General features: G+C 33.3%; 1 protein-coding gene and 2 long non-coding RNA genes across 7 annotated transcripts; 1 reads left to right on the forward strand and 2 right to left on the reverse strand.

Moving 5' to 3' along the window:
* Positions 1–993: 993 nt before the first annotated feature.
* Positions 994–6923, forward strand: LOC130730636 (uncharacterized). 5 transcript variants are annotated; one of them, XR_009016408.1, is made up of 10 exons: positions 994–1696; positions 1938–2012; positions 2120–2326; positions 2704–2809; positions 3042–3174; positions 4298–4398; positions 4959–5869; positions 6029–6218; positions 6312–6489; positions 6562–6923. It is a non-coding gene; the product is annotated as an uncharacterized LOC130730636 (long non-coding RNA). The 5 variants fall into 5 exon arrangements; XR_009016407.1 differs by having other exon boundaries at positions 995–1696; positions 4959–5432; positions 5659–5869; positions 6029–6489; XR_009016404.1 differs by having other exon boundaries at positions 995–1696; positions 6029–6489.
* Positions 6924–7426: 503 nt separating this feature from the next.
* LOC130732668 (polygalacturonase-like) lies at positions 7427–10730 on the reverse strand. The gene is made up of 9 exons (XM_057584673.1): positions 10344–10730; positions 9633–9758; positions 9344–9511; positions 9211–9231; positions 8912–9119; positions 8570–8651; positions 8375–8483; positions 7853–7972; positions 7427–7745 (listed from the first exon to the last, which is right to left on the reverse strand). Exons 1-9 carry the CDS (start codon positions 10650–10652, stop codon positions 7515–7517), a joined length of 1374 nt encoding a protein of 457 aa, XP_057440656.1. The 5' UTR covers positions 10653–10730; the 3' UTR covers positions 7427–7514.
* A 3034-nt stretch (positions 10731–13764) lies between these two features.
* On the reverse strand, positions 13765–18798 carry LOC130732669 (uncharacterized). Its single transcript, XR_009017099.1, has 3 exons — positions 18686–18798; positions 17373–17456; positions 13765–14103 (listed from the first exon to the last, which is right to left on the reverse strand). It is a non-coding gene; the product is annotated as an uncharacterized LOC130732669 (long non-coding RNA).
* Between the last annotated feature and the right edge of the window lie 8184 nt (positions 18799–26982).

The raw sequence follows: 26982 nt of genomic DNA on the forward strand, positions 1-26982 counted from the left end.
ATTCCAACATGTGCCGAGATGTATGATGTTCAAGCTACTAGGATATTCACAGGAAAAAAAAAGAATGTTTGAACGAGCTTAATCTTTCCCATGATCAGTTTTCCAACCCAAAAGTTACTCACAGAAAATAAAATTGATTTTAGCCGTAGAATTAGTGTAGAAGTGTTGCCAAATGTGCTAATGTGCTAGAATTAGTGCATGTTTTGGTCACACGTTTGGAAATCACATTAGACTTTAAAATCACGTTAAGTCATGAGCTACAACATGAGGCTTCTTTGCTAACACGCTTTGGAGTATGTGCGCAGCACATATCCAAACATGCACTTAAAAAATGAAATTAAATTCGAAGAATCAATCAAGCATTTAAAAAAAAAAAGGTCTCACATGAAACTTTCTATGCTCCACCATCACATGAGACAATCATTTTTCAGTCAGTTAGTGGAGCCGTTTATCATGTTGAATTGGTGTCCCAAAATTCCTCCGGTGATTACTTTGGATCTTAGACTTAAACTTTTGGTATAGAATCAGAATGCATGTTCAAAGATGCCAACTTATAACATGATGGCACAAAGTTGCAATTCAACAGTACAAAGCAAAAGCTCTCCAAGCCGTTGCCTAATGTTATGAAAAAGCTAAACAAAGTTCCCTAACTTTCCTTCATTTTTTTAATTGGAATATGACCGTTGCTATTGCTAATGAAACCTACTTTAAATGAAAGAATTGAAAGAGCTTAATGTTAATGCATCATTAAACAATGCAAGATTTGATTTCTTATCTATCTATACTAGATACAAAGCACAAGCCCTTTAGAACGACAAAATCCGACGTGTTGTTCTCTCAGCAACCTACCACGTGTCAGCTTCAAGCATTTCCTTCTCCACACCCTTTTCAGAGTTCAATTTAGCAGCTCACTTTCCTTCCCGTTTTCTCCCAGTTTGTCAGTAAAGTCACCCGTTTTCTCCCAGTTTGTCAGTAAAGTCAAGAATCATGAGTTCTACAAACTGGGGGAATCGAAACTCTTTCAAAATTCAAATTGAATCTATTCTCTCTCTCTCTCTATTTTTGTTTTCAAATTCTGGATCTCTCTCAAAATTCTTTTCCTCTTCTCTTCCTGCTCCGGAAACGAACCCAATTTCCTCTTCTCTTGGTCCTTTCTCTAATCTATCGGATTTGTGAATTTCCGTTTGGGTAGAAAACATGCATATCATCCGCACGCATCAACAAACACCCCGCTTTCGAGCGCTTCATTCTCCGTCCTCCCCTCAATATCGGCATTCACAGTCACTATTTTCACCTCCCTTATCACATCAGCGACGAGGCCGATTTGAGATCAGAACAAATTCAGCGAACTGATCCTCAAGTTGTAATGGGTCTCCCCCTTCTCGGAACTCTCTCTGACGCCGGCGTGCTGGTGCGAGACGTCGTCAACCTCCAAGACGGTGGCTTCCAGCGCCGACTGAAGCTTCGTCTTTATCCTATTGGCGTGCTGGTGTTGTTGACGATTTAGGGTTTTGGCAATTGGAAAAAGGGCACAATTTCCTCTTTCATCCCTTTTTGTTCTTCTTTTTACGAGATTAGAACAAGAGAGAGAAGAGCTTGAAGACGGAATTCGATGAACTGCGAAAGCGGAGAAACACTATCTTGCTCGCTTGGCTACTTCTTTGCGGTCCTCACTCGCAGTCTCTTCCATCCTCGAGTAAGTACTAGCTTCTTTCCCTTCCTTTCTTTCTGTCTTCCCTTCTCTATGTCGTTCACAGAGCTTTATCATTTTATTTGTAAGCCTTTTTATTCTCTTATGACTATGAATGACGTAGATTGTTATCTTAAAACCTTCCCATGATGAACTCCAATGTCCTCTTTATTCTTGAACAATGCATTTTTCTCATTTTTATGTTTTGTTCTCAAACTTGCTAATTTCTTTGTTCTCATTTTTGCAGGGTTTTACCATAGGAGATGGGAATTTAACATAAATTTTTGGAATAGGAGTAGATGAGAAATCAGAACAAGTTTTGGTATTGATATTGTTCATTCTTTCAATCATTTTTGTTGTTATTCTTCCTCTTTGTTTTCACAAATCAGAACAAGTTTTGGTATTGATATTGTTCTTTCTTTTCACCAGAGACCTTCAATGTGTTACTTGGAGTAGGAGATTTGCAAGTTTTGTCTATCTCAGATTTGGGTTTATTCCTCCTCTCTTTTGCCCATTTATCTTTGCTCATTTACTTCTTTCAACCCTGTTTGTTCATATTTTTCAAAGATCAGAATGAGAGAGAAAAAAAGGGCTTCAAGATGGAAGATGGTGAATTGTGAAACCTTCCCATGAACTGTAATGTCCTCTTTGTTGTTGAACAATCCATTTTTCTCAACCTTTATGATTTCTTTCGTTATATTGTACTTGGATTTCAACTTTCTATACTCAAGATACTGGTTTAGTTTATCATCACATGATTCTCTGAACTGTAGACAGACAATGCTTATCATGGTACATTGAATTCCTCTTTCTACATTCTATTTCTTTGACTGTCATCCATTCCATTTTGAAATTTTCATTATTTTTCATGGTTGAAAATGTCTTTACGAGAGTGTGTTTTTTATCTGTCATGGTCTGAATTGGGTGGCCTCAATAAACGATAATGGTTCCTTTTCTTTATTTTGATCTGTCATGGAAGAATTAATGTTAATATATGGGTTTTTTTTTTGCAGAAAGTTTTGTTGGATCAAAGCACGGGGAAGATTTGTATGTGCTTATCATTCAAGGGACTTTGATCCAGGTGGGTCAGCTTCTTCACATCCATATTTATCTAATCAGGTACAATTCTAGAAGCTTAAATTTTTTGTATTTGATGCAATTTGTATTACACACCTTCATCTAGATTATTACCAAGCCAACAAGTATCATTATCTCAAATTAGGCCACCAAATCTTAGCTCAGATAGTGCTATCTTTATCTACCAAAAAAAAAGAATCATTATGCTATGATTTTATTGAGCTTGCTTTTATTAGGTTATTTTGCTTTATGATAAAATGTTTTACATTGTTAGATCTATATCAGCAAGTGAACCTTCTAGCTTGCAAATTCCTGGGTTGGTAACATAATGGTGGTAATTGAAGATGACTGATGTTGTCCAATAGGATTGACTCCATTCCTGCAGAAGTCTCTTTATTCAAGTTCGGGTAAGCATTTCTGCATCTGTGATGAATTGATTATTTTATCAAATTCAATGACAACATCTAAAGAAGGCATTCTTTGCTGAACCAACCATCATAATTGACATGACAACATCAAAGGCTTTCTAAAGGGTGAAATGGTTCTTAAGCATGATAGTCAATTGTTTAATTAAAGCAAGAATCATGAGTTCTACAAACTGGGGGAATCGAAACTCTTTCAAAATTCAAATTGAATCTATTCTCTCTCTCTCTCTCTATTTTTGTTTTCAAATTCTGGATCTCTCTCAAAATTCTTTTCCTCTTCTCTTCCTGCTCCGGAAACGAACCCAATTTCCTCTTCTCTTGGTGCTTTCTCTAATCTATCGGATTTGTGAATTTCCGTTTGGGTAGAAAACATGCATATCATCCGCACGCATCAACAAACACCCCGCTTTCGAGCGCTTCATTCTTAAGCGCTTCATCAACAACCATCATAATTGACATGACAACATCAAAGGCTTTCTAAAGGGTGAAATGGTTCTTAAGCATGATAGTCAATTGTTTAATTAAAGCATTAGGCTGATTACTACTTTTGTGTCAGTTTTATAATTTTTTCCGATGTGATTTGTTGGTTGAATTGGGTTAATCTGAGTTGCTGGAGCTGGACTCTCATTGGTCAAAATATTCCTATTATTTTTGCATCAAAAACTCACTTCATTTTCCTTACCTTGAAATGTAAGAAAACATAACATAATGTATTTTTCAAGGAAGCTTTTAGTGAATGAAGTACATGAATCATGAGGCATTAAAGCCAAGTAAGAGAAGAAAGAACTAAATTCTAAGTTAAACTTTTATATATGTGACCGGAACCGGAAAATTATTACTAATGTATGGTTTTTGTTAACTGTACAAAACATTATAATGCTTTGTTTAGTGTTCAAATGATGTTTTTTTGTTCATAATTATATATTTGCTTTCCTGGATATGAATAGGTGAGATTTTAAGATGTTTGTTTGAACTTTTTTAGTGCAAAATAGAATGAGAGATAATTATGCAACTGCTCCTACCTCATAACATGACCTTTCTAACCATTTTCCGTTTTAGTGAGTACTTGCATATGTTGGCCTTCTATGATGCATGTTTGATGCAGGTGACTTTGGTCCTGCTAGATAGTTGGGGCCCCAAGTTATAAGTGCTTGGAGCTGCTTGCTGATTTACCCTATGGCTTCAACTTAGATATTTGCTCTTTGGGTAAGAAAGGTCTCTTATATGTTTAAAGCTTCATTATGTTCAAACCTTTTATTAACTATTTTCTACTACTTATAATTGTAAAAGGTAGAGAAAAAATTATGACCTTTGTTGTTGGTTGGATTATCTAAATTTGAGAAATGCTTGCTGCAAGGCTATATATAAATTACAAAGCTTCATCCATGTTTTACTTATAACAAGAAGAAAGTCCCTTTTCTATTTTATTTGATGATGTTCGATTATTTGTTGGATAGTAATTTTAACTTTATATTTTCCTTTTCAATTTATATAACCTATAAATCTGTCATCTCAGAAATGTGGAGACAAGTGCTTGCTTTACTTGAAAAAGTCATAGAGAAATTGTGAAAGCCATAATTTTATGTAAATTATATGAACTGATATGGATTCTTTAATTCCGCTATTTCTCTATTGAGAGTCCCACATTAACTAGAGATGTGACCAAATAATCATTATAAAGGCTAGAGCAATCCTCACTTTTAAGCTAGCTTTTGATGTATAGCTGCTACCACTACTAATCCTTCTGTCCCTTTGGCTTTTTTCAGAGGAATATAAAGTTTTGGTTAATTTCAAAGTGAGAGAGAATGAGAGAGGGAACTCAGTTTTTTGGGGGATGTGAAGAGTGAGCAGTGGATGAATGAGAAAATGCATTGACAATCTTTGTTACTTACTCACTACTCAACTGTGTTTGTTTCTATGTTCATTTCTTCACTCTTTCTCTCTCTTTAATCATTATCATCATCACCATCATATTCTTCTTCTTACCTTCAATCTTCTTGCCTTATTAGATTCTTCTTTCTCTTAGATTTTTTCCAACTCAAGTTATTCCCTTTCTTTTCTCTTCTTTCTTTCTCACTCACTTTGTTTCTAACATGACTTCCTAGAAAGTGGTTTCTCACTTTCTCTAAGTTTGTTTTAATTTTACCTTAAAATCGATTCTAAGTTACAACTTATAGTTTGTGACTTATCTCAAGATGTTTCTTGTGCATTTTGGCATTGAATGAGCATAAGGTTGCAAGGTGAATTTGGAACCTCTAAATGTGATAACATATTGATTAAGCATGAGTATAGATGTCCACCTTGTGACATATGTATATCGTTCCAAAAATAATTTAGCCACTAGATTTGCATTAAAATCTTATAATGGTAGACTATGACATATCTTTTTTGTACAATTTTATTGATTGGTAGCGGGACGCAGCTTCTTTAAAAAGAGTACTTTTAAGTTATAATTCTTATGTGCAGGTATATATGAGAATCCACACAAATAAAAATTGTTGTCATCATGGTTGATACACCATAATAAAAAATTTGTGGGATCTTGATACAAAGAGGTGGCTGTGATTTGGATATGCATTACTTTGTGTTTGGCTGCGAGGATTGAGTTGAACCTCTTGGCTTGTGGATTATAGACACCTTCTGGATGTGCTTTGTTGTGAATTGGATGTGCTTTGTGGTGAGTTATAGTCTGTGGTTTTCTGTGAACTGTTATGGGATGTAGTGTTATAGGTGTTATGTTCGTTATGCTTTTTATTCTACTCTGCGTTTTCTTTTTTCTTGACCATAAGTTTATATTTTTCTGCACTATTGGTTTCAATAGTTTTTTTTATTTCAGAGTCAATGTATGAGGAAGAAGTTGATTGAAGAGTTAAGACCAGTAAAGGAATTGAGAGAGGGAGAGAAAAAATCGTAGGAATGAAACAAGGAATACAGTGTTGCGAGAATTGTAGATGTCAAGCTCCATGAATTGTAAAGGTTGTGCTCTCAACATTCGTCGCTCCCTCAAGTGATTCCTAGGTGACTAGGTGAGTGCTTCTTCAAGGATTGAATTCAATTTGATTTATTCATCTATAATGCAAGTATTGAGAAAGTATGTTACCTTCCTTATTTCAATCAAGAATGTTACCTTCCTGCACAATCTCCTCCGGCTATAATGCCCCCACCCCTGCTATAACTAATGTTGCCAGCCAGGTCCACTTCACACCCAAAACAATTCCCCAACAACCAAAGTGGATATTTTGTCCATGTTTTTTCACTTGCAAACTGTCACCAAACCAAGCTTCTGCAAGTGAGATGGTAAGGTTTATATTGTGCTTAAGTTCTTAGTTGTTATGTATTGATCTTATTAGACTGTTTTTTGCACTGCAGAACTTGCCGGTATATGTTTATGATTATATTCGCAATGGGGAAGTTTACAAGTGGCTTTTCAGAGGGCCCATTGACAAGGAAGTGGAATGTACCATTCTTGGTGTGCCTAATCGGAATTAGGCGAGGTTTGGTAGGGGTTGGAGGGCCTTCTGTTCGTCACATGGATTGAAGGCAGGGGATGTGTTGACCTTCTTCTTAACCAGTGAAATGTTTGTTGTTATTGATGTTTTATTCAACATTAAGGTGTGATAGAATGGCCTGTATGTTCTTACTTAACGAACTGGATTGTATTTGTTGTTCTCTATTATGTACCGGACAAGTGTTGTTATTTTACTTAGTTTACGATGGCATGGGTTGAACAAGTTGTTGTATCATCTGGTTTGTTGTCCACAATTTCCCAATCATGAGTTGTCATATTATATACTCCCTCCGGTCTTATTTATAAGCATGAAAGAGAAGAAAAATCTTGGTCCTTTTTATAAGAACCAAATGAAAGTTTGAGTTATATTAATTATTTTTTTCCAATGATGCCCTTATTAATTCTAACTTGTAGAGTGTGTCTCATTAATTATTCTCTCTCTTTCCCACTTTCCAACATGAATAACAAAGGGTAATTTTGGAAGTTTATTTTGATTCAAGACAAATTTAATGCATTTTATCTAGTTTTACTACATTTCTTAAACTATATGAATTTTTTTGTTGTTGTTTATAAATAGGACCGGAGGGAGTATATGTAAAGAACATTTTGTAGAAGAAAATATCTGGTTCTAATCACCGTGCAAAGCACGGGCTTAGATACTAGTTGATGAAACAAAGTCACAAGTTATTGCAATCTTCGTTTATCACATTAATCATTGTTTAAAGAATCACATTATTAATTCACAACCAGTCAATGTCCTATTGGTAATTAATAATACACATTGATCAATGAATGATGTATTAATTGTATGGTTCTAATTAGAGTTACAGCGAGGGTTAACGTGTCCTAAGTAAGACAATTTAACATTGTTGCATAAAGCCTCAGAGGTTTCTCCTCCTTCACCTTTCAGGTCTATGTTCTGCATTACTATCTCCTGACATGGAAACTCCTCGCTGCAATCAAACTTCACAGCTAAATCCGAAGCACTTGTGCCTACTATGTTCTGATACAATACATTCCTAATCTGGATAGCCGATTTCTGCAACTACAAGGCCAATTGCTCAGTAATAGGATTGCCTCTTGTCGATGATAGCTGTGTAAGATAAAAAAATATATTGACTAGTAATAGGAAGAGTTGTTTACATTATTTACCTGTTTCTTGCATGGCTTCTTCTTTTTGTCACAGTAATTCTGGTCAATTATTATGGGGTTGGTCACATTATCCATTTGAATGTTCTTAAATTGGATGTTGCTAGCCATTCCTGAACCTCCCTACATATTCGGCAAACCATTTAGGACTCTGTAAATCCACATTAGCATACTAAATTTTTACATGAGATATAGAATCGGGTTTGGGTTCCCTGCAGCCCTCAGGGCAATTCTACATTCAGAGTGTAGAAATTTGAACCATATAAATAAGATGATTAACTGATATATTTATCAAATCGAACCGCAGAGATAAGTTTAAAATTTCAGCTGTTGAATGGCTCATGCATATTCCTTAACTGTGTGAATTTATGAATTTACTGGCGACAGTGAATCCAAATTCAATAGAATCTGCAGTGTTAGATATAAAAATCATGTGCTTTCACGCACTAACTTAATATTTTAGGATTAATTGTTGGTTCATGATATATATAGGTACAACAAATTAAAGTTCAAAATTCAAACTACCTGCCATGTCTTAATTCTAACTCCATTTGTAGTTCCAGAAAGCTTAGCTCCATCTACTATGACTCCTGAAACAAATTCCTTTGATTTTCCAGCCCCTAAGCTTCCAATACTGAAATAAACAATTGTAAATGAATTCATATACAAACAATTCAAAATAACAAAAGCAAAAGATACATGTTTGCTGAAGTTAATCACCTGATACCATGGCCAGGTCCACAAGTTATGTCTGTGGCTTCTACATTCTTGGATCCATGTACTATTGATATACAATCATCACCTGAAACAAATTGAAATCAAATTAAAGGTGGTTACCGAGATACAGAACATGTATGAGGTTTTAATTGATTCTTTGTTTTGAAAGTATGATCAATGTATTTTTCCTCAGAATCAATTTGTAACTCATAAGCTACTCACAGAAACTCCAACCCATCCATAATTGATTTTGAGTTTTTGACTTTAGAATCAATTCATTCAATTGTAAAAAAATTTCAAACATACACTAAATGGATACATATTTAACTTGTGATTTGTGAATACCAGTTCCTATAACAGAGCTTGAGATTTTGATGTTTTGGGTATTTGTGACATGAATCCCATCAGTATTAGGGCTATCCCCTGGTGCTGTCACAAGGAGACCAGAAACTTTAACATTCATGGAGTCCTGGAATGAGACATGGATTTGTTGGGCATTTTCTATGGTCATATTCTCAACTATTAAGTCCTTGCAATTATAAAAAGTTAGAGCCTACAAACATAAATTACAAACCATGGTTAATTAACAAATATTTGAATGTAATCATATTAGTCAGAGGTAACTAATTAATAATTATACATACAGTTGGGGCATCCTTGCAAGGCTGCAAAAGAGAGAGAGAAAAACATAAAAAAGATTGGTCATCATTTGAACATGATTTATTTATATCTATGTGGTGCTTAATTGATTTAAGAATTGTGATTATGATATCTTACTTTCTTTTTGTTTCTTTTGCATGAATTTTGCCACCATATGTTGCCCTTTCCATTGATAGTTCCACCACCATTAACTAATAATTTCTGAACACTGTCAAATACAAGCCAATGTTTTTTATCTTCACTGTAATCTGAGGGATCATCTGACGCTTCAAGAGTTCCAGAAATCTGGCAAATTGTTATCACAAATTGCACATGTTTATCATGAAAGTTACTGTTTGATATGTTAATTAATTATACTTTGCTAAAATATTGAAGGTTAAAAAATTGTGAAGGACATGCAACTAACCTGAACTATGGTGTTAGATTTGCAAGGACCAGAGAATCTTATTGGTTTGAGTAGATAATTCTTCTGAGGCACCACAAGAACTGCTTCCTCAGAAGAACATGCTACTTGCCAAGCCTTATTGAATGCCTGAAATAGCCCCCAAAGCCAATAGTAAGAGAAGTAATGCTATTTTTCCAATTCAATTTATAAACACACCAATAATAAGTAATGCCATTTCTCTCTATCCCAAATTTTGTATCACATCACATTTATCACTTCTCTTTTCTTCTTTCTATTTCAAATAATTTACATATAGACTTCATCCAACTGGGTGTCTATAAAATATTTTTATTTCCAATTACGAAGAAACCAAACTCACACATGCATGTTGATATTGATAAATTGATAAGAAAAGAACATAGAAAGCAGGCTGAATAGTTCACTTTGGTCTTTAAAAGATATAGGGTCGGTCAATTTGGTTCATAAAAAATTGAATTAGCAAATTGATCTCCAAAAGATGAAAAATGATAAATTTACCTCTTGAAATATGAAAAATGTGATTCATTATTTAGTCCCTAAAAAACTCAATTGAATATTTTTTTCATCTTTCAGAACTATTTTCACTTTCTTAAAGTTGGGGACTAAACCAACCTACCTTAAAATTTTCAGGGAGTGACTATTCAGTCAAAAATATATAAAAAAAATTATATCTTGGACTTGTTGAGTATGTACCTCTGTGTCATCAGTTAGACCATTCCCTTTAGCTCCATAATCATTGACATTAACAATTTCAAGCGAACTTGAAATGCCACCCAACTCTTCAAACCTGTTTAAGCTCAGAACATTTGTGCTTTGCTTGATCAGGTTCTTGAATGTCCCACTCCCACCATCATCAATGTAATTAGGTGAATCATCAACATATATACTACTGATCAGTGGGTCCTGATCTTGCAAGGTGCTATAACAAGCAACAAATGAAATGATGATAATTGTGAATGAAAGAAGATGATGTTTAAAGGGGGCCATTATAGCTTCTCCCATTGTATATTATCAGAGCAAATAGATGTTCTTTGAAAGGTGAGGAATATTTTTTTATGAAAACGGCTATAGCTAGGTAGATTGGTATGGAACTAACTAACGAGCTAGGGGGAACTTTGTGTATTTATAGACAAAGAAATAAAAAGATGTTGGCTATAAAGGTATGGTGGAAGGATATATAAATGAGATTGAGACGAAATGATCGGTGCAGAGCACACTCTAATTGGTATGATGCAGATGTTTGGTATGACATACATACAACTCTTTTGAAGTTATTTCCATAATTTTCTTAGATTAATTATCTTAATTATATAATAAAAGTTTATTATAAGTGATTATTGATAAAAATATTTACAAATACATCATATGAGACTAACATATTATAACTAAAATTATAATAGAACACATACAACACCTGTAATTTGTGATTTTTTTTAGCCGTCACAAATTGCAGAGCTTATAAAAATATAAACTTTACAATTTGTGACTGTTAGATACAACTACAAATTGCAGATGGCACAGATGTCCTACTTTAAAAGTGGTATCTACCGTTGGCGACAGTTAGGATAATTCCTTATATGTATTTATAATTTTCTTGCTGCTAAATCAGTTGAGCTCTTGATGTCCATATGGTGGTTAAGATTTTCTTCAGTTATAGGCTGTTTTGGATGGTTGGGCTTTTTAATGGTCGGTTTGACCTTTTTGAATGTTGTTCTCAAGTATTTATCATTTTTATGCTTTGGGCTCTGGTTGCGTTTGTTAGTCTTGCTAATCTAATGCTAGCCAGTTCCTCTGAAAAAAAAAGTATTTATCATTTAAATAAAATATTGCTGTTGGAAAAGGGAAAAAAATGAAATTCATGTTATTTTTTATTTTTTACTTTATGATAAATTTCATTATACCTAAGAAACTTTCGTGTGGGATAGATAGAAGCTATCTGAAGCTATCTGACATGCTGAAAAACCAGCAGAGACTTGACATTTGAACCCTTAATATTTGGAGAGGTGAGAATTAAATCCGAAATTATTGATCATTGGGTGTGTCAATCCAAGTTGGCAAAACTTCCACGTGTTGATAAATAAATATATGCATTTGACTATGAGCCCACATCATATATTGCGTCCATAGAATCAAAACAGAATGAGTACTCGTATTGAAACATTTAAATATTCCATCCTCTTTTCTCTCGGCAATCATTATTGGGTTTAAATTGTTAGTTACGCGAGGTTGAGTCTTTTATGCATACACTATTTATTTTATATGCAGTATTTTTATATCAAAAGTATAGAGACGTTGCCAACAAATTTTAGCATAATTCATAGATATATAATTAATCTAACTTTCTAAATATTTAGTCAAGCTGTATGGTCTGTGGATGGTATGTGGAGAATGATTTGTTGAAAGAGATATACTCATTTAAAGTGATATCATAGTCTCAAATGAATACTTTGGTGCATAAAAAAATTATGAAGTATAGAGACGTTCATATTCGTGCAATTGCATACGACTACTCGTACGTTAGATTTACTCAATTCATTGTATTTGTTCGAAAATTTGAACTTTCATTTCAGGTGAGTGATCAATGTTGAGAATTATGAGAGTTTGGAACAATACATATATATGACCCAACTTTTTTTGTTGTTATCAAACGGTTTTTAACGTGTGCAGTTAGAATATCGTCAAATAGATTTTTTTAGCGTCAAGTAGAATATGGATGTGATTGTAAATTTGTAATCTTAATCAACAAGAGTATGATGATCAGATGATGCAACCCAACACTAATACTTGTCAAAAAGAGAATGGGCTCACTATTTAGCCACGCACGCACCTCAAACGTGTGAATTAGGTTTCCCTCCATGCATTGATATGTATGTATGTTATTAGCATTATCACAAGGTTGACTTTTGCTATCGTAAAATGCTTGAGACAAGATGATTGTTAGGATGGCTTTGAAGTAGAAGATATCTCATAGTACAATTTTTATAGCCAAAAGTTTGTTAAACTATGTTGTCACTCTATTAGTGTCATGATGAATTGTTAGACCTCAAAGTAGCTCTTGAAACTTCATCTCTCCCTTCTCTTGACCAGACAAAAGTATGGGCAAAATTGTTAATTTTTCATCTTGGTACAAAGCCGTCTTAATTAATAAACATGCATGGCATGGTTTATTAAGGATATATAGCAGAACAAGCAATCTACATAGGCAGGGGAGATGGAGGATCTATCATCTAAGATGATGATCGCATGGATTCTATTGGTGTCTTGTGGCAAGGTATATTAATAATCCTTCAAAATCTCATTGTTTTGGTTCTAGAAAGAAGCATAAGATGATTATGTTCCCTCTGTTGGAAAGGGTAGATAGCTTCTCTTAAAAATATTGTGTATTTGATTTTTGTTGGCGATGTAATTGTTGTGTTAGCGCGTGATATATAAGTACATTTATAAGCAACCTATAGTTTAGGTGGCATGTTCTAACCCGTGATGATGATCAAAATCAAACCACTCAAACTTTTTAATAACTAAAACATTAATAATTAAGTAAGAAAGTTGAAGTTGATTTTGGCAAAGTTTAACATTATCTTCTCTAGAAAAAAAAAATTAATTGAAGTTGAAGTTTGACATATCAAGATTTGTGTTTTTCAAAAATGCATTTGAAACCATTTTGAGATTTCCTTAATTTCCTCATTCATATACATCTCGATAATTTCAATAAATATTTTAATTTATGAGTTTTACATTATGAGTTTTAAACAAAAGCATAAAATAACATATTTATTTCTTGTCCATTATAACTCATCTTCCTCATGAGATACATCCCCTATATATATATTCTCATTCCTAAGCACTAGAAGCTCAATAGTTAAATATTTTGACTCAACAACCCCATTAACCAAAAGCTCCAAAGTAGAATTGCAACAACTATTTTCGATGACAGTAGGGGAGCCTCGGCTAAAAGGTCGTTGTTTCGACTAGGGCTCCTTCAAAGAATAATGTTTAGTTGACAAACCAATTCCACCTCCACCTTATGAGATAAGGTAGAAATGAGAGAGAAATGAGTGGTATGATTTGTAATGTGATAGAAAATGCAGAGAGATAAGAAGAAAAATGTGTGAAAATGAAATTAAAGAGAAAATAAGGTGTGTATGTATCATTACTCAACCAATTTTGCAGGAATGAGAGATGTGGCAAAGGGATATTGGCTTCATGCATTGACAGTGGGTTTTTTTGGGGTCATGTCTTGGATGCAAGGGTACGTCGCCCGAACCATGGCCGCCATTGAGTCTCTGCTAGTCCTCATCAACTTAATTCAGTGAGTCTGCATAGTTCTTGGAGACCACGGTGATGCTACAACATGGTCATGAAGGTGAATTCAGAAACTCATATCTAGAGTTGTGAGTGTCCGTTTTGAATGAGGTTGGTGACGTTTGAAAAATTATGTTGGCACTTACAATTCCTGTGAAATGGACCAAGACCAAATTCCAACGTTTATAGATAGTCAAAAAAACATGTCAAAGTTGACAAGAAAAATCGAAATTTCACATGAAAGCTAGTCAACAATTGGCCAACACTTTCTAGTCCCACATGGGTCAAGTCTCTCTAAAGAAGATCGAACTCACCAATCATATTTTGAAATAGATGGTATTTTAGAAAAAGCTAATATACTGGTTCCACAAATACTGCCGAATATTCCCGCATACAGTGATCTGGCGGCAATATCAACTTGACTCTAAATATGTACATCCGAGTTTGATTGAATAGAAGTCATCGGGAATAGGTAACTAGAACCTAGGGCTAGATACATGAGAGGGCACATCTCAACCACCGCCTCAGTCACCACCGGATGCTCTGTCTCCATGAGGTTAGCTGCACCCTCAGTCTAATGAGTCTCTTCCTCCAAAGCGTTCACAAAATTCTCAACCTAATTTTGGCTTATTAGAAAAAAAAATTCCCCAGCTTGATGAGCCTCGTCCTTGATTCACAACGTTCACAACCCCCTCAGCTGATGAGCCTCTTCCTCCACCATATAAATGTGTGTAGTTCCATAAGTGCAAACAACTCTTCACTCAACAAAAATAACAAGTAATGTCTGAAATGCACTCTCTAATCTTATATAACCAAACCGCTCCCCCAAGTTTGTTAGAACTTTTGAGTTTGTTTTGGTTAAATATGTTTTTGTCCTCGATTAATACACTCTGATCGAAAATAGATTTTATAAAAAAATCATATTTTTTAGTACCTGACACATGTTGTTTGATTGGAAAAAGTCTTTATGACATCATAAAGCATTCTAAAAATATTTTTAACCCAACCACTATGTACAAGTGACTGCTTGTTATTTTCATATCAGTTTTAGTCTTTAAAATTTTATTTTCATCAAATTTAGTCATAATCCATTTTTTCGTGTTCTTCCTCTTCCTCCTCCCACAATATTGCATTTCTATATTGACTAAATCAAATTTATGCATGGTGTTTCTTTGGTTTGAAAAATTAGTTTAATTTTTATGTACACTCACACTGTAAAAAGTTTTACACGTGCAGCTAATAACATCTCTTCATTTCTTATTTTAAATTCAAAATGCACTATCATTTTTTATTTTCACTTTCTCTAACAACGTTTTCAATATTTTTTTAGGAAAATTAAGCCAATATTTTACATTATTAATAGTGACTATAACTTAATTATTATTATTTCAAAAGCTAAAGAAAATAAATAAATGCTTATTTTCTTTATTTGTTCTTACCAAAATAGTGACTATACTTTGAGTGTTATTTTAAAAACTAATTATTTTAATTGAGTGATTTTTATAAAATAAAATAAAATGAAGTCGTCCACACAAGAGCAACGTTTTCTATTCACACATACATGTTATGGTAAACTTTTCATCTTCTTGTGCTTCAAGACCCTTATCAATTCCTAGCTCTGATATTTATTATCATGAAGTAATTTGTTATTTGTACTAAAAGTAATTTACTAGGGCTTCGGATAATATCTTTGGTTCAATTGCGGTAGGTGACAGATCTAATATTGTAAAAAGTGAGATTCAGAATCTTTATCTTAAATCTTTATACTCTTTAACTTCGAGTTAGAGGGGTCAATTTGAAATTCTTCGAGCAAATGCTTCTGGTGAACTTTATGACGTGTTTGAGGTCATCCCTTCATGTGTTGTGAGCTGGAAAGCATATGAACTTTCAAACAAAATACCCTCAATTCTTCAACTGGAATCACTTCCTTTGTTGAATATCTTGACCTATTTATTTCAAAATGATCATCATAGCATCCAAGATATTGCATTGAATTTCATTCGATCATATAATGATGATACCGAGAGGGTAAGAAAGAACTTAAATAAAGTCTTATATGGATGCTCAACAATTATTGTTACGGACTTCTATAAGTGGAGCAGAGTTGTTGGTGTTCACCTCAAATCAACTTAACATTGACTCAAATGAAGTTTTCCTCTATGGAGTCTTTTGCAGCCAAAATATAATGGATGAATACCTAACATGGAGCATATATAGAGCTTGATTTTTTCAAAGAGTATATTGTTCCCATGAAAGGGCAATTTAACCCAATTTTTGTCAAGGGTCATTTAGACAACCCCATTCATGGAACAAACAATATAATATTTGAGAAAATCAAGCTACATATATGCTTCATGTTAGGTATTCATCCATTATATTTCGGTTGCAAAGACTCCCTAGAGGAAAACTCTATGTTAAGTTGAATTGAGGTGAACACCAACAACTTTGCTCCACTTATAGAAGTCTGTAACAATGATTCTTGAGCATCCATAAACTTAAATACTCTATTTAAGTTCTTTTTTGCCCTCTCAGTATCATCATCATTATATGATGGAATGAAATTTAATGCAATATCTTGGATGCTATGAGGATAATTCTGAAATAAATAAGTCAAGATATTCAACAAAGGAAGTGGTTCTAGTTGAAGAATTGAGGACATTTTGTTTGAAAGTTCATATGCTTTCCTGTTTCCAACACATGGAGGGATGACCTCAAACACGTCATAGAGTTCACTAGAAGCATTTGACCGAAGAATTTCAAATTGACACGTCCAACTAGAAGTTAAAGATGATAGAGATTTATGATAAGGATTATGAATCTCACTTTTTACAATATTAGATTATTCACCTCCCGCAATTGCACCAAAGATATTACCTGAAACATCAATAGGTAAATTACTTTTAGTGCAAGTAACAATTACTTCATAATAACCAATATCAGAGTCAGAATTTGATAAGGGTCTCGAAGCATAAGAAAATGAATAGTTTATCATAACATGTATGTGTGAATAGAAAATGTCACTCCTGTGTGGACGACTTCATTTTATTTTATTTTTATAAAAAATCATTCAATTAAAATAATTATTTTTCAAAATAACACTCAAAAAATAAAGTCACTTTTATTTGTAAGAACAAATAAAAAAAATAACTTTCGAAATAATAACAATTAAGTTATGTCTAATTCAATTGTGTTACCAAACTCCATATAATTAAATCTGGTATCAATCCCGGTTGCTTAAGTTTTGTATACGAGATTAATTCTCGTAAGACCTCATTGATTGTCTTTGCCAGATCTCCCGAATGCCTTCAACAAGGAGGCCAAGAAGAAGAGCGAACAAAACGGATTCAGAAAACATGGAAATAGACTATAGTTGTTGCCTTCCTAATCAAATGGGGAAAACTCAGAGTATTCAAGACTTACCCAATTTATAGTTCTTGGGGAAATTGAGAAGCCCACCTCCTTAGTGATTCTCCTGAAAGCATTGCTTGGTGCATATTATAATTACTGTTCAATGATTAAGAAGTAGCCAATAACACAATACAAAAGTAGAAGATCATTTTCAAGAAAAAGAATAACATTTTAAAAAAGCTAAATTAGAATTGTGAAGTGTCGAACCAGACAAACAAAACAAGCAAGTTAACAAGTAAAACAACCCTTATTATGCAGCAAATTAAAAGACAAAGATCACCCTATTATGAAGCAAATTGACAGACAACCAACCTACTATGCAGAAAATTAAAAGATCACCTTACTAATTACTATGCAGCAAAAAACATGAAGAAAGGCTAAAATTGATATGCAACAAATGAATACTGAGCAAGGTAAAACTTTAAATAAACGAAACAGCAAGTTGAACATGTCAATTTAAATAAATTGAACAGCAGTTTGGACAACTTCATGCATTTCGAGATTTGTTCTATTTGATCATACTTTCCTATCTTTCACTGAATGCACATTTGTTAGCAGTATTTTTTTTTATAAGCCAAGCAATTGTATTCAAATATAACACAAGGGGTGCTAACCCAAATAAAATAGTAAGAAATATACAAAAAGAAAAGTTCAGATCATAGGTATAAGAAATGAATAGACTAATAAAAGAAGGATAAAAGAGGACACCAAGCTAGAAAAATTTTAATACCAGCGACCCAATTCCCTCTTAAACGTTTAAGCCTTTGTCCAGAGGCCATGCTTCCACAAACAGATATCAGGAAGAGCATTCCATTCTTCTGAAATCACACAGAGATCCAGCTAAGACCAATGGACACAGGGTCAACCTCCAGAAAATTTAGAAATTACCCTTCCCAATGCTTTTATGCACCAGATAGGATTCAAGATCCAGTCTGAAGTACACGCAGAGAAACTTCTCCTCTTCGCTTTCAGCCAACGCCATGTGCCCATGTCTTGAACTGGACCAATTCTAGAATGCTCTCAATTTCCACCTCTTCACCCCTAAAAACACCTTATTGCGATGAAATAATCTAGTGCTATCATTCATGACCACTTGAAGTATTATATTAACGATAATAGTTCCTAAACTAATCAAACTTTTCTACGTACTGCTATCCTTCGTCACTATTCACCAGACATAATAGATAGTTAAGATTCTAAATGAATTAAAATCTATTAAGTATGGTAACTTATCAATTTAATCACAAGAAATTTTGCATCAAAACTTATTTGTGATTCTTAAACAAACCGAAAACAAATAAAACAGAGAACCAACCAATTCTAACCTCCATTCACGCCACCGCAAGGCCACCTCCAACCTCGTCACGCCTGAACCATGTTGCGCCGCAAACCACCGACGCTCGCTCTTTCACATCCCTCACTATCTATGTTCCACGGCTTCCCTCTGTCGTCTATCGTTCTCTCTCAGATTCTCTTTCTCAATATTACGATCTCTCTTTGTTTGCCCTAAGAATAACTGCATCAAGCTACATCTTTTACTTATAGACAAAAAAACCAAGTTATTAAGTTTTAAAATAACTGTTCTTATGGGGTATAACTGTAAATTGCTTTTCAGTTTTTTTTTTATCAATTTCAGTAACCGTAATTTTCTCTAACAATCCCTAACAGCTCACACGTGTTAATTTTTTTAATTGCCTTCTTCCCAAAGTTTGGTTTTCTAGTAATCTTCCCTAAGTTCTGTTTATTTGTTAATTTTCCGAGGAAAAAAATAATATTTTTCCCAAAGTTTTTTTCCATAACCAAAATCTTCTATACTCAATTATGGGATCAATTTGTTCAAAAAAAAAAAAAAATAGTATGGGATCAAAGGGGTATACAAAATATGATTATGCTCGTTCTGTTGGTAAGGATAAATAACTTCTCTTAAAAATATTGTGCATTTAATTTTTGTTGTCGATGTAATTGTTGTGTTAGTGCGGATATATAAGTACATTTATAAGCGAACTATAGTCTAGGTGGCATGTCCTGACCCGTGATGATGACCAAAATCGAACCAACCAAATTTTTTAACTTAAACATTAATAATTAAGTAAGAAAGTTGAAGTTGATTTTGGTTAAGTTTGATATTATCTTCTCTAAAAAAATTGAATTAAAGTTGAAGTTTGATATATCAAGATTTGTGTTTTTCAAAATCGCATTTGAAACTATTTTGAGAATTTTTTTCCTTATTGATATACATCTCGATCATTTTATTTTAATTTATGAGTTTTACATTATGAGTTTTAAATAGAAGCATAAAGAAATATATTTATTTCTTGTCCATTATAACTCCTCTTCCTCATACATATACGAGGAGAATATATCTTATACTCCCTCCGTTTCCTATTATAAGTCACATTTTTTGAAAAAATTTTGTTACAAAATATAAGTCACTTTCTAATATCTAGGAAGCATTAAATAATTTTTTCCAAGTTCACCCTCATATTTAATATGAAAGAGATGATAAACTTTAGAAGTATTAACTTGGAGAGAGAAAATCATAGGAAAGTAAATAAGGGTAATCTAGGAAAGTAAATCATTTTTTTTACAAATTTATTACTAATAACTACTTTTCTTAAATCTAAGAGAATTAGTTATTTGTGACTTATATATAGGAACGGAGGGAGTATATGAGAAAGATGTTTTTATGTCAGAATATGAGAATAAATCACAACCGTTGTATTTCCATATTTATTTGTGCTTGAATCTTCTAAATTCATACATATAATGTATCATATTATGGATCTTCTGAAATGATATGTGTATTATATTATACTATGAATCTTCGGGATTCATAGTGAAGACTGAAGATGCATAGTCTGAACATAAAACACTACGATTCTTCAAGAACCGCAAGTATATTGTATTGCAATTCTTCTTGAATTGTAGTTTATAATAACAATAAAAAGTAAACCAGCAAGACTAAAAAGTAACATGGTAGTTTCACCATACCTAATTAGAGTTTTATGTTGATAATTTGTTATGAAATGAAGACAATACAAGTTAGAGTGTGAAAGAGGAGAAGAGAGAAGCTAGAGTCAGACAAGTAATCGTATGGAAGGGAGGAATTGGTTGCTTGATGCAACATCCTCTAATTTTTATAGCATAATTTCAATGGGGCAAGTACATGAAAATAAGAATACATGGGTCAGACTCATATGGGCCCCGTTTAGGAAAACAACTTAATTAAGCACTTATGACCATAAGCACTTATTCATAAGCTATTTTAAAAAGTTTATTGAAATTAATTAAAAATAAGCTACATATAAGTATAAGCTCTTTTTCATAAGCTATCCTGAATAGCTTATGAAGTAGACCATAAGTTGTTTGCATAAGCTCTACCAAACAATGCTATCAAATGAGCTTCCTTTGGGAAAACAACTTAATTAAGCACTTATGACCATAAGCACTTATTCATAAGCTATTTTAAAAAGTTTATTGAAATTAATTAAAAATAAGCTACATATAAGTATAAGCTCTTTTTCATAAGCTATCCTAAATAGCTTATGAAGTAGACCATAAGTTGTTTGCATAAGCTCTACCAAACAATGCTATCAAATGAGCTTCCTTTGGGAAAACAACTTAATTAAGCACTTATGACCATAAGCACTTATTCATAAGCTATTTTAAAAAGTTTATTGAAATTAATTAAAAATAAGCTACATATAAGTATAAGCTCTTTTTCATAAGCTATCCTGAATAGCTTATGAAGTAGACCATAAGTTGTTTGCATAAGCTCTACCAAACAATGCTATCAAATGAGCTTCCTTTGGGAAAACAACTTAATTAAGCACTTATGACCATAAGCACTTATTCATAAGCTATTTTAAAAAGTTTATTGAAATTAATTAAAAATAAGCTACATATAAGTATAAGCTCTTTTTCATAAGCTATCCTGAATAGCTTATGAAGTAGACCATAAGTTGTTTGCATTAGCTCTACCAAACAATGCTATCAAATGAGCTCAAATAAGCTCTTCCAAACGGGGTCATCGTCATCCTATTCATAATAGATGTAACCATATATCCTCTTGTAGAATTCCCAAATTCCAATTCTTCAATCTCATCATTTTTTGACATGCCTAATTGGGCCGGCCCAGAATTAAGTTAACTGGATTTTAGTCAATGTTCAGTTTTTTTATTCAGAATTCTGGAGTACTATTCTCACACTAGAAATGTGCATACTTTTTAAAGTTAACTGGATACTATTCTCATCACACTAGAATTCTGGATTCTAGTGTTTGTTATATCTCATACTTTTTTAACTATAAGTAATTAAGTATCATCTACGGGACAATTATATTTGAGTCAAGTGTGGTAAAATATCAAAGATCTCCTCAGTCAAACTTTCGACCACATAATTTTCTAACTACTAGTACTTTTAACTACTTTCACATCCAACATCCATTGGGCGGCCTTGTTTTATTTCTGTGTTCAATCGATTGGTCTTGTTTTATTAATTTGTATGTGAGAGAGAGAGTGATGAGTGATGATTTATTGCATGTTTAGCAAAAGTAAAGTTTTCCATAAGATCAGTTTCAAAAAAAAAAAAAGTTTTCCATAAGATGAATGTCAACGGCACAAAAGAAGGACTCTATTTTATCCCAAAAATTGCGGATAATTAAGAAGCTTCTACGAATGAAATACAATTTTGTCAGCACAGATAATATTTGTGTTGAATGGGAATTTTTTTTTTCTTCAGTGTATAGCAAGCATCGTGTATGAATATATTCTACATGATGGACCAAGTCATCCTCTCAGTCTGGTTGGTTTAGTTAAACAAAGTTGTTGACTTGAATGGTTTAGAGTACAGTTTCTAGAAACAAATAAATGATCCACTCTTCCATGTCAATAATTAATTTATATACATGCCGCTATTGACTTGGCTCAATACAACACAGCACAAGAATCTCGTTTAACATATATGGTGGTGGAGGAGATAATAGTAGCGAATCTTATCAACTACAAGTAGTAGTATCTATTTGAAACAAGGTGCTTCCAAATTAAATTAGGTCATTCATTTTGTTGAGGACCGATTCAGTGAATAACCAAAAGAATTAATTTCACTGATTTGTGAAGTTGGCACATGTAGGAGCTAGAAGAGAAACACTAACAAGAAGCTAGCTAAGAGATAAAATATGCTCCTAAGAGGCTTGGTGCATGTTTGAATACATGTTGAAGAATTATGACGAACCAAAATTATGGTAAACAAAAACATTTTTTCTTAATTTGTATGATTATCCATCCAATTTTGCATTCATGTAGTTTTTCACTGTGTATCTGACATGCACTTAGTTACATGTACTTATCTCTGCTATGTACCATTAGAAATAGGCAACATAGTGTGTACTTTTTTTCAAACCATGTGTATCCTCCTCTCACGACAAACAAAGCAACATTTTGCAGGGGTTATTTTAGCAATTAATGCTGGTTTAGACCGCTGCAAAATGTATGTTCCCAGTGTTGGCAAAATGTTGCAGTTTTAAGTGTTGTGGGATCAATTTGCGTTGATTTTGGCCAACCGTTGGAATAACTACCACTCAAAGTCTCTCCCAGGACCTCTACGACTGGGACTCCCTCACCAAGGGAGAGCGCCACTTCATCACCGGGAGGTTCATGAAGGAGGCCCACAAGCTCGCTGAGGTTCGTGCCTTCTTCATCTTCTAGATCACCATCGAGAACATCCACTCCAAGATGAACACTCCTCTTTAAGATTTTGTACATCAACGAATCCATCGAGAAGCACGACATCTTCCATGCCATCGAAACCTTTCTCTTCATCGCCAATGGATCAATACTTCTGAATCCTTGGCCGAGAAAGTCGTTATGTGTGTGTGTATTAATGAAGGGATATCCTGCGCCATCTTCTATCTCAAGAAGTCCGTTTTAATGTTATACTTTGCTAGGAAGAAGCTCAATGAGTAGTGCGTGAAGGGGATCGTGCAAGATATACCATGAATAACATATGGTTTTCTCAAAGCCATACTCAATTGTAGCGAAGTTTAGCCTGAGTGGGGAGCGAGTTTAGGATTCCTAAAGACAGTACACAAAGAATAAGTTTAGGTTTTAGCAAAAAGTACAAGAAAGAATTAAACTCGATCTTTCACTAATTTCTTAATTTGTTTACCATTTCAAGACGTTAGTTGCTGCTAAAGGACCCGCCTTAACTAATGTAAAAAACCGCCTCCAAAGATAAATATTGCCGCTGTCTGTTAGTATTCTACATCAATTGCTCTTACCGACGCAAAAAAACACCTCAATTTGATATTTTGCAACGGTTTCTTTAGAACTGCTGCAGATTATCCGCCGAAAAACCCTATTTTTCTGGTAGTGGTTGGAACAATTTTGTTCGAACTGACACTAAAATGTCAAATTTTGGGCACTTAAAAGTCAAATTGTTTGGTACCAAGATATATAAATGGAAAACCGATCCCTTCATTACATGAATCTAACTACTTTTATTTGGACTTACGTTTTCTGGTTTAAATGAAACCACATGTATAGCAGAGGAAAATGACATACATCTGTGTTTGGAGTTAGTACCCAACCAACGGTCGCAACATATGCTCCTATTGAATGTCCATTCTGTATACAATGTGATCAAACAATGAAGTGTTGCAAAACATTTCATGTGACTAACTAAACCAGTAACCCACTTTTTTATTGCAGGCTAGGAATCCACATAGGAATTTGCTTGGGACAAAATGTACCAAAAGTAAGTTTTATCCATTTGTTTAATGACATCCAAAAATTTAGAAAATTGTCTAAAAACGCTTTACCAATATTTCTCAAGAATGAAATCACGAAATTCTGAAGTTTGTAAATTACTACACAGTGTTTGGTCTATTTTCCAAACTTAGTGCTTGAATTTTGTTTATTTATATATTCGGTTTAGCCTTTTCAGAAGTCCGAATTAGTAATAAGAAAAATATTTGGTGTGCTATTACTACATGTATAATATGAAAAGTATTGTGATAGGAGTGGTGTGCTATAACATGTAATAAGTACTACAATTTTGTGTGTTTGACCAAAGCCAGCACCACCTTTCAGTTTCAATCTTATTTTAATATTGGGAGTCAAAATTGTCGAGTTTGACTGATACATCCCCACAAACTTTGGATTTGTATATTTGAGGTCTTCATTTTTTTTTTCTAGCCATCTTTGATCTTTCTCCTTTACCTTGACGTTCTTCTTTTTTAAGGCTCTTTATCATTTTTATGAGAAATACGATTTTCAATGGAGCTGTTTCTCATGATGTTGTATGTCATTTGGGAGGGCCGGAGCAACTTGGTTTTCTGTTTGGGTGGAAGACAGTCCTACAAGGATCGTGACTTTTGTATGCGCTGATAATTTGGCCTCGATGCCAACTTCTTAATTTATTGTTGGTTCATTTAAAAAGTAAAATAAAATTTTTCCACATGAATGATATAACAACCATAAATTATTTCGAAATACGTAGGCAAGGAGTTTTTAGTTTTAGGGGTTATCTAAATGATTTATGAGAAAATTTGAGTTAAATAATTCATCGTCGAATCACATTGAAGATATAAGTGAGTTAGAATTTCTACATTTTATTTATTAACTTATTTATAAAAAATCTTATTAATCAATTGAGTTATGGATTACTAACTCACATGAGTCATTTAGACAACCCTTAAGTTTTAAGTTTTTACACTCATTAAGGACTTTTGTTTTCAAACAAGTTTATAAAACAAAAAAAACAAGTTTCTATAAATGGAGGCCAATTATTGCCCGTTGATATAAAAATTATCAATATTTTTTATATGTCTCAAAATCTTTTTCTAAATGAAATCCCAAAATCAAATATTGACAGTGTAAGAAAGGAGTTTATTAGTTGAAAAGATTAATCCACATGTGTGATCACTTCACAACCCACATCTTTTTTACTATTGTACAGTGCGAAAAATAGTTGAATTTTTGAAGCAACCACTCCTAAACCAATTATTTTTAAAGATTAATTAAATTATCGAATAATGCCCGAGCTCACTCACTTACCACGTAAAGAAATTCAACTTTGTTTAGAGGTTTTACCAATTATAAAAAAAATTAAGTTGTTACATAAAAAACACATGAAATTCTAACGCAACCTAGCCTATAAGCTCATAACTGTTTATAATTTCAAGATAAATAGGGAGGAGGTTTAAGTGAATAAATTTAATCATACTTAGTTGTATAGACTCTGGAGCGCTAACAGTCTAACTAACTTGACTTTTTCAATCGTAATCACCCATCGTTACGTACATTGACTATAACACTATAGTAAGTATTGCACTCTAATTATCATCTTAATTTTTTTTTAATTTGATATACTCACATTGGTCTTCTATTTTATTTTCACAATTTTTTTCATCTATTTCTCTATTAGAAACCTAACAACCGTACAAAACACACCTCATGGACTAAGATAAAAATTCATTCACATTTCAGTGAGCTAATGTCAAAACACACTTTACAAAATTTTACATTTTTATAATTTGGTGAACAAAGTCACAAACACATTAATATTTTTAATAAACAAACGTATCCTAAAAATTACTACTATCATTATCAATTACTAATAATTATCATAGCAAATGACAAGAAACCCCCTAACTAAGCCGGTCCAGCCCACTTGACATTCATCAATAGCATTTGGTCATATTTTTTTTCTACAAAAAAGAAATAAAATTCAACTTTTCAGGAAAGTGATATCAATGGCCATTGGCTGAACCTGAACGGCGAGTTTGTTGACCAGTTTTCTTCTTCCAGAATGGCACAACCGTAATTACACCGCACAAAAGAGGGCTGAGAGAGTCAATGAAAACTCATGTGATCATGTCATTGAGAAACACTTTAATCATTACTATCTCATCTCAACTCATCAGATAACAAAAATAAAAACCCGATTAGAAATTTAAAAAAATTCAAAAACTCTCAAATCAATCATAGATAATCAAGGATTTCTAGACAATCATATGTCCACATTTTCTTAACGTGATGTTTGATGCTCGAAAGATTAATCTCATCACGGTTAGTCGTGAATAATTTAGAGAAAAAAAAGATAGCCAAATTGATTGAGGTAGTGTCTGTTTGGTCTTCAGTTTGAAAGTGTTTTCGCTCAACGAAGGTTAAAAGCCTCTTCGTGTGTGTTTGGTTTTCAGTTCACACGCGTTCCAAGATAATTTCAACTGAAAACCACAAATTCAAATTTACGAATGTAAAAGTAACTTCTAGGTTTCGTGTTGGGTTAAAAATGCTTTCAAGTTGACCTCAACTGATATTCAAACACACCCTTCCATGTTTGAGACATTGGAATGTGTGATCTCGAATTCCAATGTCTCAAATAGAAAGTCAAACACAGCCGTAATTGTACATGACTTCATTTCATAAGCAATTGGTTGATGAATCGGCTCATCACTTTTGTGAACAAAATAACCTATTTGCCAACTCTCGCCCTAGTGCAGTGCTTGTGAGACGATAGATTAATCTGACTGTTATCGGTTGTTAGAATTAATTTGTTAAGACTTAAAGAGGAAAAAAATCAATCATAGATAGATAGAAAAGAACTGTGATCTTTGGACAAA

The sequence above is a fragment of the Lotus japonicus genome, chromosome 1 (assembly GCF_012489685.1).
Source record: "Lotus japonicus ecotype B-129 chromosome 1, LjGifu_v1.2".
Lineage (NCBI taxonomy): Eukaryota > Viridiplantae > Streptophyta > Magnoliopsida > Fabales > Fabaceae > Lotus > Lotus japonicus.